The sequence below is a fragment of the Cuculus canorus genome, chromosome 2 (assembly GCF_017976375.1).
Source record: "Cuculus canorus isolate bCucCan1 chromosome 2, bCucCan1.pri, whole genome shotgun sequence".
In the NCBI taxonomy this organism is placed as follows: Eukaryota; Metazoa; Chordata; class Aves; order Cuculiformes; family Cuculidae; genus Cuculus; species Cuculus canorus.
The window spans coordinates 30763606-30776211 of NC_071402.1; the positions used below are offsets into that span (position 1 = coordinate 30763606).

At 36.7% G+C, this 12606-nt stretch overlaps 1 protein-coding gene across 1 annotated transcript; it reads left to right on the forward strand.

Annotated features, from left to right (window-relative positions):
• The first annotated feature begins 2126 nt into the window (after nucleotides 1-2126).
• On the forward strand, nucleotides 2127-12277 carry IMPA1 (inositol monophosphatase 1). Its single transcript, XM_009570938.2, has 8 exons — nucleotides 2127-2204; nucleotides 3184-3317; nucleotides 5558-5662; nucleotides 6962-7007; nucleotides 7147-7255; nucleotides 7804-7912; nucleotides 9401-9552; nucleotides 9960-12277. Exons 1-8 carry the CDS (start codon nucleotides 2142-2144, stop codon nucleotides 10076-10078), a joined length of 837 nt encoding a protein of 278 aa, XP_009569233.1. The 5' UTR covers nucleotides 2127-2141; the 3' UTR covers nucleotides 10079-12277.
• The last annotated feature ends 329 nt before the right edge of the window (nucleotides 12278-12606 follow it).

The window sequence follows — 12606 nt, forward strand, 5'->3', positions numbered from 1 at the left end:
CGGGGCGGGACTTAGCGGCCGCGGTTGCGCGCCTCGAGCGCTGGGAGTGACGGCGGTGGCTGCGGCGGCGAGGTGAGCGCCTTTCTCCTTCCTTGTCAGGCGCCATTTCGGGGTGCCGTGAGGGCAATGCGATGCTGTAACGGGTTGTGCGCGGCCCCGCCGTCGCTCAGGACGGGCTTCGCCCCGGGAGGAACTTGTTGGTTCAACAGCTGGGTCGGGGCAATCCCCGTTTTCAATACAGGCTGGGGATGATGTGATTAGAGCAGCCCTGCAGAGAAGGACTTGGGGGGTGCTGGTCGATGAGAAGCCAGCAATGTGCGCTTGCAGCCCAGAAGGCCAACAGTATCCTGGGCTGCATTAAAAGAAGCGTGGCCAGCAGGGCGAGGGAGGTGATTCTGCCCCTTTATTCCTCTCTTGTGAGACCTCATCTGGAGTATTGTGTCCCATTCTGGAATGCTCAACGTAAGAAGGAGATGGAGCTGTTGGGACGGGTCCAGAGGAGGGCTACAAGGATGATCAGAGGGCTGGAGCACCTCCGATACGAGGACAGGCTGAGAGAGTTGGGGTTGTTCAGCCTGGAGAAGAGAAAGCTCTGAGCAAACCTTAAAGCGACCTTCCAGTACTTGAAGGGGCTACAAGAAAGATGGGGAAGGACAGTTTACGAAGGCTTGTGGTGATAGGACTAGTGATAGTGGGTGTAAACTAGAGAGGGGCAGATTTAGACTAGACATAAGGAGTTTCTTCACTCTTACGGTGGTGAGGCACTGGCACAGGTTGCTCAGGGAAGCTGTGGGCAAGGACCATTAGATCAGGAAGATTGGTCTGGGGGCTCCTGGATCATGTTAATTGCACAGTTTTTTTGATACTGTTGCAGTATTGCCTATTTTATGATCATTTATTTATTTTTTGTGACTTGCAAATGTTACAAAGTGTTACCCAGGTGACTTGAATCACTTAAGCAGGAAATGACCAGAAGACTTCTGAAAGGCCTAGGTCTCAAGAATGAATCACACTTCCAAAGTTCAGAATACCCTTGTGTCATTGGATGGATTTGTGGTGTCTTGGGATGTGTCAGAAATAATGCATGATGTGCTGATTTCTGTTGCACATTGCTCATGAAAGTAGAGGTGTAGAAGATAAAGTAGCTTGTGTGGCTTCATAATATTCAAGAATACAGAAGATACTTATAAAAGACTGTGGTATCTTATGACTTGCTTGTGTGGAGTAAACCACTAGAAGAGCACAGAGAACTAAAATATAGAAAGGATAGATTTAGGCTTTAAGATTCTAGTATCTTGCATCTTTCAGGACTGATGCTCTGAACTTGTTTACATTTTTACATTACGTCTTTTTGGTAATCACAAAACATGGGGGGAAAGAAAGGTAACCTAGACTAAGTTTTTAACATTTTTTTAGTTATTTCTTTCAAGAGAAAAGGATAGGACAAACTTAACATATTCCTGCAAAGACAAAACTGTGCAGTCCAGAACAGAGGGAATTGTTGGGAAATGGTTAAGTGAAAAAGGACATGAGAATGTTGAAAAATGGATTGAGGAATGGTTAAGTGAACAAGGACATGATTTAACAGAAAGGCTTTGTGAGACACGTATTGTGTAAAGTGGAAACCTTGTTAAACTCTGAGTGTAGATATGGACTGAAAGAACAAGAAGGCATACAAGAAGGAATCTCTAAGAAGAAACTTCTGAAGGACAAGTGAGTCTTTCCCAGGGGAACAGGATGGAGCACTGAGCCCAGCTGTAACTGTAATATACCTGCAAGAAGATACACGAAACTCGAAGTAGCAATATAGTAATAATGAATTAACAAAGGACAATGAATCAATAATGAATTAACAAAAGACAATGAATCAATAAAGAGCAAATAGTTTTAAGTAACTAATCATGTATAAGTTGTAACAAAGCATAAGACATAAAGCACAAAGCATCTTTTGAATGTTAGGGTATATAATCCGGGCTGATTTTGAATAAAGAAGAAGCTTGCTTTATCACTCACACTGAGTTGTCCGCTTGCTTCCCTCGCCGTCGACAAGAGGGAATAGAAAATTAGAATTTATAAAAAAAATAGCCATACTAATTCTTGTGTTACTCTGTCCTTTTGGTAGGTTGTCTATCTAAGAAAAGATGGCAGATCCTTGGCAAGAATGTATGGATTATGCAGTTGCTTTAGCAAGAAAAGCTGGGGAGGCAAGTATAAACTTTTTGTAGATAACAACATAACTTACCGGGCCTAGTATGTATATAGCTTTTGAAGGAGCTTTGATGTTGGATATTCTTCTGAAGAGTATTTTGTGAAAAACATAGATTAGGAGAATCATTCAGTGATGTTCAAGTTCAAGACTTAAAATGTCTGTGATGCTTACATCTCTGTTAGTGTAAGAAAACAGCTTTGCACTTTTCTTTGGACCAGGGTCTGATGAAAAACTGAGGAGAATATTTTGTACCTTAGATTTGATTAAAAAAAAGAAATCTGAATTGTGGTAAACAGCATCTCTGGGTTTCCCCTTAAACTGCATTTGTCTACCTTACCATTTTGCCACCATTTGTGATCTAAGATGGCTTAGAATAAGAAAGAGTATGCACATCTTGGCAGAGCCTGAGCATAAGTGTGGTTACCAAATATTCAGTTGTTGGTAGGTCTGTTTGGTACATTTGAATGCTGTTGCAGTCAGACAAGATAGCACATGTACTAATTCTGTCCCCTGGAGCTGCAGAATCTGCAGAACATTGTCCCTGCAACAACCTCATTAAAGTCTTCCCTCAGAAAATCTTTTAATTGTGTGGGCTGTGAGGCACTGGTTCTTGCTTAAGCTGATTCTGATAGTTTTCAGATCTGGCTGAAAAGAGCCAATTTAAGTGTTTCATTCAACTTTGATATTTAAACTTAAAAATCTCAAAATTGTCTTAACAAAAGGAGCTCAATTTCATGTACCAGTGGATCTTCTCGTGCTACTTAAGATTTAAGGTCATGTTAAAATTTGTGCTGAGTAGGCACTGGAGATATGGTAAGCTTCAGCTCCTGCAGTTAAATCCGAATTTAGTCACTGCTTGTGTTTTTTATATGCAGTATAGAAATTACAGTGAAAATGATGCATAGATTTTTTTGAAAACTAATATTTTCCATACTGTTAATTTAGAAAGCTTTATTTATTTATTTTGTTAACAGATAATCCGTGGAGCGCTCAAAGAAGAAATATCTGTTATGACTAAAAGTTCACCAGTAGATCTAGTGACAGAAACCGATCAAAAAGTAGAGAACTTCATTATTTCTTCTATAAAAGAAAAGTATCCTTCTCACAGGTATGGTTTCTTAGCAGTATACTTCTGATGAAAGAAGGGGAGACGGTAACTGGATGAAGAAAAGGGAAAGTTTATGATTTTGCTTGGTAAAATTTCATTTCGATTGGCATGCTGGAAAGTTACAGAATTTTAAGTATCTCATAGTAGTGGTGGTTACTGAGGTGAGTTTAGCCTTGCTTAAGACTTTTGCTGAAAATTACTTCCTGTTGAGCCAGCAGTAAATAACATCCTAGTTATTTGTGATGGAGAATCGAAGGTGGCCCCAGGGTACTCAGAACTCAAATTTCTTGTCTGCTCTTGCTTCTGGAACCAGCATGCCTCTGCTGTCTGCTGGATGGGTCTCATGGTACTGAGCATGCCTTTGCAAATCTCAAACTTTATAAGAGCATGTAAAAGAAGATAGGACCTTCTGATTCTGCATAGCTGAACTACAAAATACTATTTTTTTTTTTTTGCTTTTCCTTTTTTCCCCCCATCTCTTCTCCCACTCAAAATATATTTATTCTGAAGGGTGAATTGTATGTGTTTTACTTACATGAGACTTTCTTTCCCATTTTGATATAATGACTCAAGTATAATACAGTTTCCTTAAAATGGGTTTTCTAATTTTTCTTGCATTTTTTTGGCAATTTTGTTGTTATAGCTGTATACATGACACGTAGTAACTATGCACAGAATTGGAACAACTGAGGTGATGCAAAATGTCACTAACCTAACCAAATCTGTGTAAGTATACAGACTTGTGGAATGACCTTGAAATAAGAGCTTCTGTAATATTGATAAACATTTTAGAATGGTTTAGCTACTTTTTCTATTAGATGATTGATATCATATTAATCACACTGCTGTCGAGTTTTTAGGACCCTAACTAGAAGAAAGACATTGAGATGCTGGAGCACTTCCGGAGGAAGCTGCTGAAAGGTCTGGAGCACAAGTCTTATGAGGAGTGGCTGAAGGGACTGGGGCTGTTGTCTGCCCCTCGGCTTCCTTTTCTCCAGACTTTATTGCTCTTTACAACTACCTGAAAGGAGATTGTAGTGAGGAAGCTGTTAGTCTGTTTTCCCAAGTAACAGGCAATAGGATAAAAGGAAGTGGCCTCAGGTTGCAGCAGGAGAAGCTTAGACTGGGTATTAGGAAAAAATTCTTCACTGAAAGGGTTATTAAGCACTGGAACAGGCTGCCCACAGCTGTGACGGATCCCTGTAGGTGTTCAAAAAACATGTGGGTATGCTGCTGAGAGATGTGGCTTAGGTGTGGACCTTTACTAATCCACCGAAATAATTATTTGGACTCTCTCTTCTCCTTGTGAAGATGTACTGTGTTTTGGAAACTCGCTGCTTCTTTCTAAGCAATCATCTTCACTTCTATAGTTAATCATTAAACTCCTAATCAATATTAAAGGGACCTTATTTGTATACTCGCAGCAGTTCTCATTTTGTATGTTTATGGAGGAAAGCATGTTTCATGTATACTTTTCATAGGCTGAGTAATATGTGATAAATGTGGCAACATGCAAAAGGCATAGAAGACAATTCTGCCCACTTACACTCGTCCCAGTAATTTTCCAGTTAAAACCAAATACTTCCACGAGTAAAAATAGTGAGATTTGGGTTCCTGTGGCACTGTGCCTTGTATATCCTTTGGGTTTAGTATTACGGATAAGCAGGCACTCTGCCATCTTCTCCAGGAGAAGCTCTGTTTTGGACTTCCCCATGTTATGATTTTTATAGTGCGTGTAAAAGCAAACAGTTTTGAGACAACCTTCTGTCCTACTGGGGTTGAAAGCAGACTACAAATGTAAACTGCAGTTGTCCAACCAGATGCATGTGATCACTAAGGCTTCTTTCAGTTAAAACACAAGCTAAAAATAATGGTTTATAGCATGAATACACTGAAAAGTATAGATACCTACCAGTGTTCTGACCAAAATTTAGTTACTGCAAAAAATTGTGAAAACTTCAATGTTCTAAACACTAAATTCCAGTAATAGATATTAAAATGTAAAGTTCTTTTCCCCACGTTTTGTGCTTATCTCTGTCATCATAAATATCAGTGCAAGCTTGGTCAAATGCTGTTGGTGCTTTCCAAATGAATTCTGTATTTCTCAACTTTTTCTCTGTGAACACTGACGGTACAAAGACTTGAATCTTGGTTTAAGAATTTTAATTTGAAGAACAGTGTTGTAATTCAGACCTTTTAAGCAATTTCTTTGTATCTTTTAAATTTGTTTGCTATTCCAGCTTCATTGGAGAAGAATCTGTGGCAGCTGGAGAGGGCAGCATTTTGACAGATAACCCCACATGGATTATAGACCCTATTGACGGAACTACCAACTTTGTACACAGGTCCTCTTTTCATTTTTTTATGTTAGCAGCTTCAACCAGTTACCTTTTTGCTTTCTCCAGTTCCATGAAAGGAATGTTTTATCACTTTTAAATTGCTTTAAAAGAGATACTGTGTACTGGGTAATAGTTACAAATTGTTATTTGCTTTTATTTATAGCCATTGGATGGGTTTTGTAATTGTTTTAGTATTTCTGTAAAAATTATAGTAGTCTTACTCTGTAAAGAAGAGTAGTTGTTCCATGAAAGGCCCATACTATAATGCAGGAGTCAGCAGCCTTTGAAACAGGTGCTTTACTTTTAGCAGTAAAGCAACAGGACTCAGAATTAAGGAGTTGGGGCATATTCTGAGAGGCTTTGGTGAGAAGCGATAACAGCTTCCAGTGCTGATTTCAAAGAAGTTTTAAAGTCACTGAGATTTAGGAGCTATTACCATGAAAGAAAGTAGAATATCACCAGTGATTGTCTAGTGGTATTTTGCACCAGAATGAAGAGGAGATTTTCAGTGTAATGCTGACTGTCTATTCCTTCCATTTTTGAAACATGATAGATTTTCGCCCTGATGAGCTTTTCTGTGCATACTTGATTCCAGTTTTGAAATTACTGCTGCTGTGTGTGCTATGACTTTAAACAGCTGCTGAATCTTGCTAAATTACACGTTCAAAAAGCTATAAGAACACATTCTGCTAGATTTACAGACTTAAAATCTGTATTTTTGCTGATGGTAATTAAAGTGAATGTTTTGGAAGCGCAAATTTTGAAGAGTTAAAAAAAATAAATTAATTGGTTCTTTGTTAAAAATTAAGACCAGTATGCAGCTCATCATGTCCTGTATAATCCCAGACCCTTCATTCTTCTTCCTGCATTCTTCCTTCTCGCTTCAATATCTGCTTTGTTGGAGAAAGTGGAGGTGGGGGGAGAGGTGACTTGCTTCTTTTAATGAGACTGTTTGGGCCAGCTTGTTTCTTCTGAGAAAGGCTAGTAGCATAGCTTGCTTGTATTCTTTGGCTGTAAAATGACAGTGCCTAAGTAGTAACAGCTGTAACAGGCTATAACAGGGATGACAGTCCCTAAGCCGTAACTGAGTTTCAGTGGGTGGAAAATCTTTGATTTTAAATAGCAATTGCTGTTGTTGTATCTGTTTTCATAGTGAAGTTCCAGAAAACTAGTATTCCCTATGTAGTCCAAGTTTCTTTTTGAAATATGCATTACGTTTAACTGGATTTTGTTTTAATTAAGGGAAAGCATGGTAATGAAAGAAGCATATCTCACTATAAATTAGTGAAATGTTTTGTTTTGTAGGTTTCCATTTGTGGCAGTTTCAGTTGGCTTTGTTGTAAACAAAAAGGTATACTTTTTATTGCTTAATATGTAATCAAGAAAAAACAAACTAATTCCTTGTTGATAGTTATAATTAAGAGCTGTGTTTTCACAGTAAGAAAGAAAAATGGGAAAAACCCTCAAGGTATCTTTACTTTTCCTTGCAGATGGAGTTCGGCATTGTGTACAGTTGTGTAGAAGACAAGATGTATACTGCCAGAAAAGGAAGAGGTGCATTTTGCAACGGTCAGAAACTTCAAGTATCAGGCCAAGAAGGTAAGCTGAACTGATAGAATATTTCTAGTAATTTCATTTATTTTGCAATTGAGGAATCTACAACTGATCGGGTGTTTTTTCCCCCCTGTATCTCTGTAATCCACCAGTGATTGTTCTTTAGAGTCTGTAATAAATCTACCAAAAAATTCAGCTTCTTCTAGTTTAAATCAGTATTGGTCTTGTATACTTACTCCCCTGTGCAAAGTAAAATCCACACTTAAAGTAGGACCTTTAGAAATGTGACAGGTCATGTTAGAGATCTAAAGACTGTACTAATTTTTATAGCAATAGAATTTTATTTACTAATGACGTCAATTAATGTGTCTGTACAATTGAACCAGATCATGCTTTGTTTGCTGTATTTTGCTTTTTCCTGCCATTTTCATTATCAGAATAGATTTTTAGGCATTCAATATATGTAATATTTATATTAAAACACCTTACTTTTATTCACCTTACATGTGAGAAAGCAGTGAAGTAAGCTCTGCTAATTACTTCTATTATATAAGTTGTACTGTTGGATAAGTGAGGTTTTGTTTCTTTTCCAGATATTACAAAATCCCTTCTAGTGACAGAACTGGGATCAAATCGTGATCCAGACACTATAAAAATAATTCTTTCCAACATGGAAAGACTTCTCAGTATTCCTATCCATGGGTAAGACACTTCCTGATTTTTATATTTACTGATAGTGTTAATATTGTAAATATGATAATTTTTGGGAAGGATTGATTGCATAACATTTGACACCTTAAATGTGAAATGTGTTTGAAATATTTTTGCCTAGTAGCTTCTGCAGAGAAACTCTGAGGGTGGTCAGGTTTTTCAAGCTGCATAAGACAACTTTGATAATCAGTATTGAGTAGTGAAGCACATTTGATATTTTGAAGACTAAAACTTATTCTATTTACTAGTTAAAAAATGAAATACAATGTTGTGCTTTTTTTTTCCGGAAACATACAAGATATAAAACTGGATAAACAGAAACTATACTACATTTCTTAGTTTCCTTTTCCTGTAGTACTGAAAATCATTGTTGTCTGTCTTATACACATTAGAAGTCAAAAGTAGATTTCCTTTTCTTCTTTCAGTGCTGTACAATTTTTTTGAGATTGTCCATAAACTGCCCTGCTTCCTCTCCTCTGGTTAAGCCAAAGCCTACAAACCATTTTATGTCTAACCATTTCTGCAAACTATTTTACATCTAAAGGTGGTTTCAGTAGACAGTTTTTTGTTACTGAACCCTATTCATGTTTCTTATCTCAAAGAGAATTATGGTTTTTTTGCTGAGATTCTCAAGGTTCTTGTTTTGACACTTAACTTGTAGGGTTTTTTGTACTTTCAAAAAGTCTTCTGATACTATTAAAGAATATATGCTAAAATGTAAGTAGGGAATACATTTAGATATGCTATAAGTTCAGCTTTGGTATTTTGTTTGTAAACAATAAAAATTGAGACAGGAGTTGATGTAAGCTGCTTTTTGCTGTAACTTTGCTGCTATAATTTACAATTTAATGTATATTTTACAGATAATTGAAATAACTGCAAATATTTGTATGAGTCACGCTTACTTACTAAGTGCATCAGCGTATCCAAAAGAAACTGGAGTTTATAACACAAGGGTTTTTGGTGAAGTTATCCAGATCAGATTTATGCTGTATAATTATTTTTCGTGACTACTGCTGTTAAGATTTTCTGTATGTCAGAACTGCTTACTGAGCACCATAAGGGAAACTGAAGTAATATTTTTTCAGTGCAGAGAACTGCATGCACTCTAATTGAAATTTTGTCTTCAAAAAGCAGAGTGGAGTATCTGTTATTGTTTCACAGGTAGATAGATGCCTTCCCTTACATGTTTTATGTTTAGAAGTTGTTTCAGATGTGTTTCAATACAAAACAAAATTGCTTAATAGAATTCAAAGGTTTTATTTCTGGAAATGTGCTGTGTTTGGAGAGCTCTTCAAAATATTTAAACAAAACTTCATTTCCAATTTTTTATTTGTTTCACTGCAGCATTTCATCACATTTTCTCTAGTTCGATTCTCTTTGCATGGGATGCTTTTGTGTTCTTTGTGCAGTGTACACAGACACTGTGGCTTTCTTACAAACTGTTCTCAATTAATAAAACAACCATGTCTCCTTTAGGATTAGAGCCGTTGGTACAGCAGCTGTGAACATGTGCCTTGTGGCAACAGGCGGAGCTGATGCCTATTATGAAATGGGGATTCACTGTTGGGATATGGCAGGGGCTGGAATCATTGTTACTGAAGCAGGTGGAGTACTGCTAGATGTATCAGGTAAATACACAGATGTGCATTATACTCTCTTGTCCTTTTAAATAGCTAATTTGGAACAAAACATAGCTGCAACGAGAAGGCAAAGAGGTTTTTCAAGCCTCTTTCCAAGTTACCACTACTGAACAGAGTTCCCGTCCAATTAGCAAGCAAAGAGAGCGTCAATTGTATGTTCTTAAGTTACAAGACAATCTTTACTCTCTTCACTGAGCACCTGGAAGAGTGAAAAAAGACAGAAAACATATCTCATATGAGATACCTGTTGTGTTAAATGCATCTTTATCCAGGACAAAACTTCCTCCTATATAGTAGTGTATCGTTTGTACTCAATTTTTTCAATGCTCATTTTCTTAACAAATCTTAATTTCCTGCAGATTTAAGCTTGTTTCTTTTCTTGCTTTGATTTCTAGGTGGACCATTTGATTTGATGTCTCGAAGAATAATTGCAGCAAGTAGTCAAGCTATAGGAGACAGAATAGCCAAAGCACTACAAATAATTCCACTAAAAAGGGATGATGCAACTAACTGAATACCAAAAGTACACCTTAAATAAGATAACATAATGTTGTGTCGTACTCCCGTGTAGTGGTTGTTATACACCTTGAACCTGGTAAAAAGATAGTTAAATAAATGGTAGTCTTTCTGTACTGGTGTGACTGCTAAGTAGTGTTTTGAGATTGGACCAATGTTCTAAGCAATCTTTTAAAATTAAGAGTTTTATTTAACATCACGCTTACGTTAAAATCTATAGGAAGAAGCAGATATGTTCAACTAATATTTTCAAGTTGTATACTGCACTGGAAGTCATAGCAAGACGTTCTGATGTATAGATAAATAAAAATCTAGTTCAGTAAGTGGAAAAGCAGAATTCACTGTCTTAACACCATATCATCACATCTGATCCTGAACCCAAAAGGGTGGAAGAATTGTTGTTTATCCAGTCTTTCTGTATCTCCTCTTTTTGTTTTCTTCAGTGTTATCAATGCATCCATTCCTTTACCTTGTTACTGTTACACCTTTCCAAACCTTTTTTTGTTGCTCTTCATTTTGGCTCTGATTTAAAGGCTTTATTACTTAGCTGTTATTGTTTTCGTAGTCATTGTTTTACCTTACAGTAGATAAACACAATCTCTTTAGTCTTTTATGTGGCCAATATGCTTGCAAATTCATTACATTTGCAAAAATAATAGTTATTGTGCTGGACAAGCTGTGCATCTCCCAGAAATAACTTATAAGCATACCTTCTGTCACCAAATGGATTTACTCTAAATTAAGATGAAATATGATTTGCATTTTACCATTGGAATCGGCTGATACTTGGTCCTCTGTCTTATTATTGGCAGTTATAATTCCTGTTAATTTTACTCGTCTTTCTCCGTGGCTGACTGTTTCAAAGTCTGAGGAATCGTTAAAATCCAGGAAAGTTTTCAGTAACTCAAATGGCAAAAAAAAAAGGCCACCACCCAGACTTTTTACATTGTTTTCTGTAAGTTATCAAAGCAGTGACCAACCAGAATCAGGTTTCTATTGTGTTCTAGAGTGTACAGACACAAAAGAAGATAATATCTAAACCTAAAGGGTTTGCAAATCTTAAGAAATATTAGTAATTGCGTTCTTGGTGTGAGTTGTTCTAAACTTCGAAAACTATACTGGTTCTTTGAAGTTTTTGTGTTTAAGATTATGAAAGGTATGATTGCACTGTTCAAATAATTAATGCACTTTAAAAAGAAGATTTAACTTGGATCAGTTTTGAGACTGATTTTTTTGTGTCTGAAGTTTCCTGAAAAAAAGTTGTCTCGCTGGTTGTCCAGTTGAGAGACTGCAATGCTTTGGAAAGCCTGAATTTTTGTACTCCCACTGGTTTTATTTTGAAAAATGGTGTTCTCTCTCTTTGAAGTTGCAACAGATCTTTTGTGATAAATTTCAGTCTTTTATTTCAGTTGATTTTTGCAGATTTTACAGAAATATTTAATTTGAAGTTGTATCAAATGCGAGATGATTAATGTTAATGAAATCAGCCTGCCATTTAAATGTCAAAAAGCCAGGCTTAATGTTAATTTTACTTTTTATATTCCCATTGACAAGGATAGAAAATTTTGAGCATTTCACTGTAACTTTATTGCTGTAAATGATGTGGGATGGGATCATCATTACTTTATAAGTTTGTCTACTATACCATTTCCATGGCTTTTGTATAACAAATCCTACGTAACTTAAAAACTGATTTATTTGTGAAATGGAGACATGTCTAAAGAATACTTAATATGGGAGAACACATTTGAAATAAATAAGCTTTAGCAGCAGAGGCTTTAGATGTGCTTCCGTTCTTAACATTCAAGTACAGTGCTGGGTACCAACAAGCTGCATTTGTGGACTTGACTGCCCCCAAGTTGAACACTTTATTTTCTTAGTCTCTGATGTACACAAATCATAAACTGTTGTGCCTTTAAAGAAGTGAGTTTATATATACAACTGTAGTAGGTTTTTAGAGTGAATATTCCAACACCTTGCAGTGAGATCATGGTGTGTTAATCTTCTCCAACCTCAGAGCTCAAGCTTTACAGATTATGTTGCCCGTGATTTGTTTTGGAGGCCCTCAGGTGATTGAAGGATGTAGCTTTCTCACTGTTAACTTTTCTAATAATGCTCTTCAAGTCAAAATTTATGTGGATTTTCCATCTTGGCCCTCTCACTCTGTGTTGAAGACCAGCCTAATTTTTTTGTGTGCTACAAATGGCAGCTTTTATCAATCATCTGCTTTTTAACTGCAGTCTCCCTTTCAAGGGGATCAGAAATCCCTGTGGTTTGCTACTTTGCTAAGCATTATCTTCTCATAAGACTCTTAATCTAATATGCGGCCACTTCTTTCATCATGTGAAAGGACACCAAAATGTAATAATTAAGTTTAAAGGCATTTTCTTTTTGTTCTGTGCTAGCCCGCAATTTTGGCAAATTTTTGTAGTGTTATTTGTATTATGGTCAAACAGAACTTGTGATTGCTGTGTAATTAAAATGTTTTAGAGAGATTATATATAGATAGAGGTAGTCCCTGAATGT

Bases quoted from the DNA above. Each gene is read 5' to 3' on its own strand.
- IMPA1 (XM_009570938.2), top strand. From the start codon at position 2,142: ATGGCAGATCCTTGGCAAGAATGTATGGATTATGCAGTTGCTTTAGCA. The intron at 7,256-7,803 runs GTAAGCTGAACT...TTTCTTTTCCAG, and splicing joins TCAAGTATCAGGCCAAGAAG to ATATTACAAAATCCCTTCTA. The intron at 7,913-9,400 runs GTAAGACACTTC...TGTCTCCTTTAG, and splicing joins CTCAGTATTCCTATCCATGG to GATTAGAGCCGTTGGTACAG.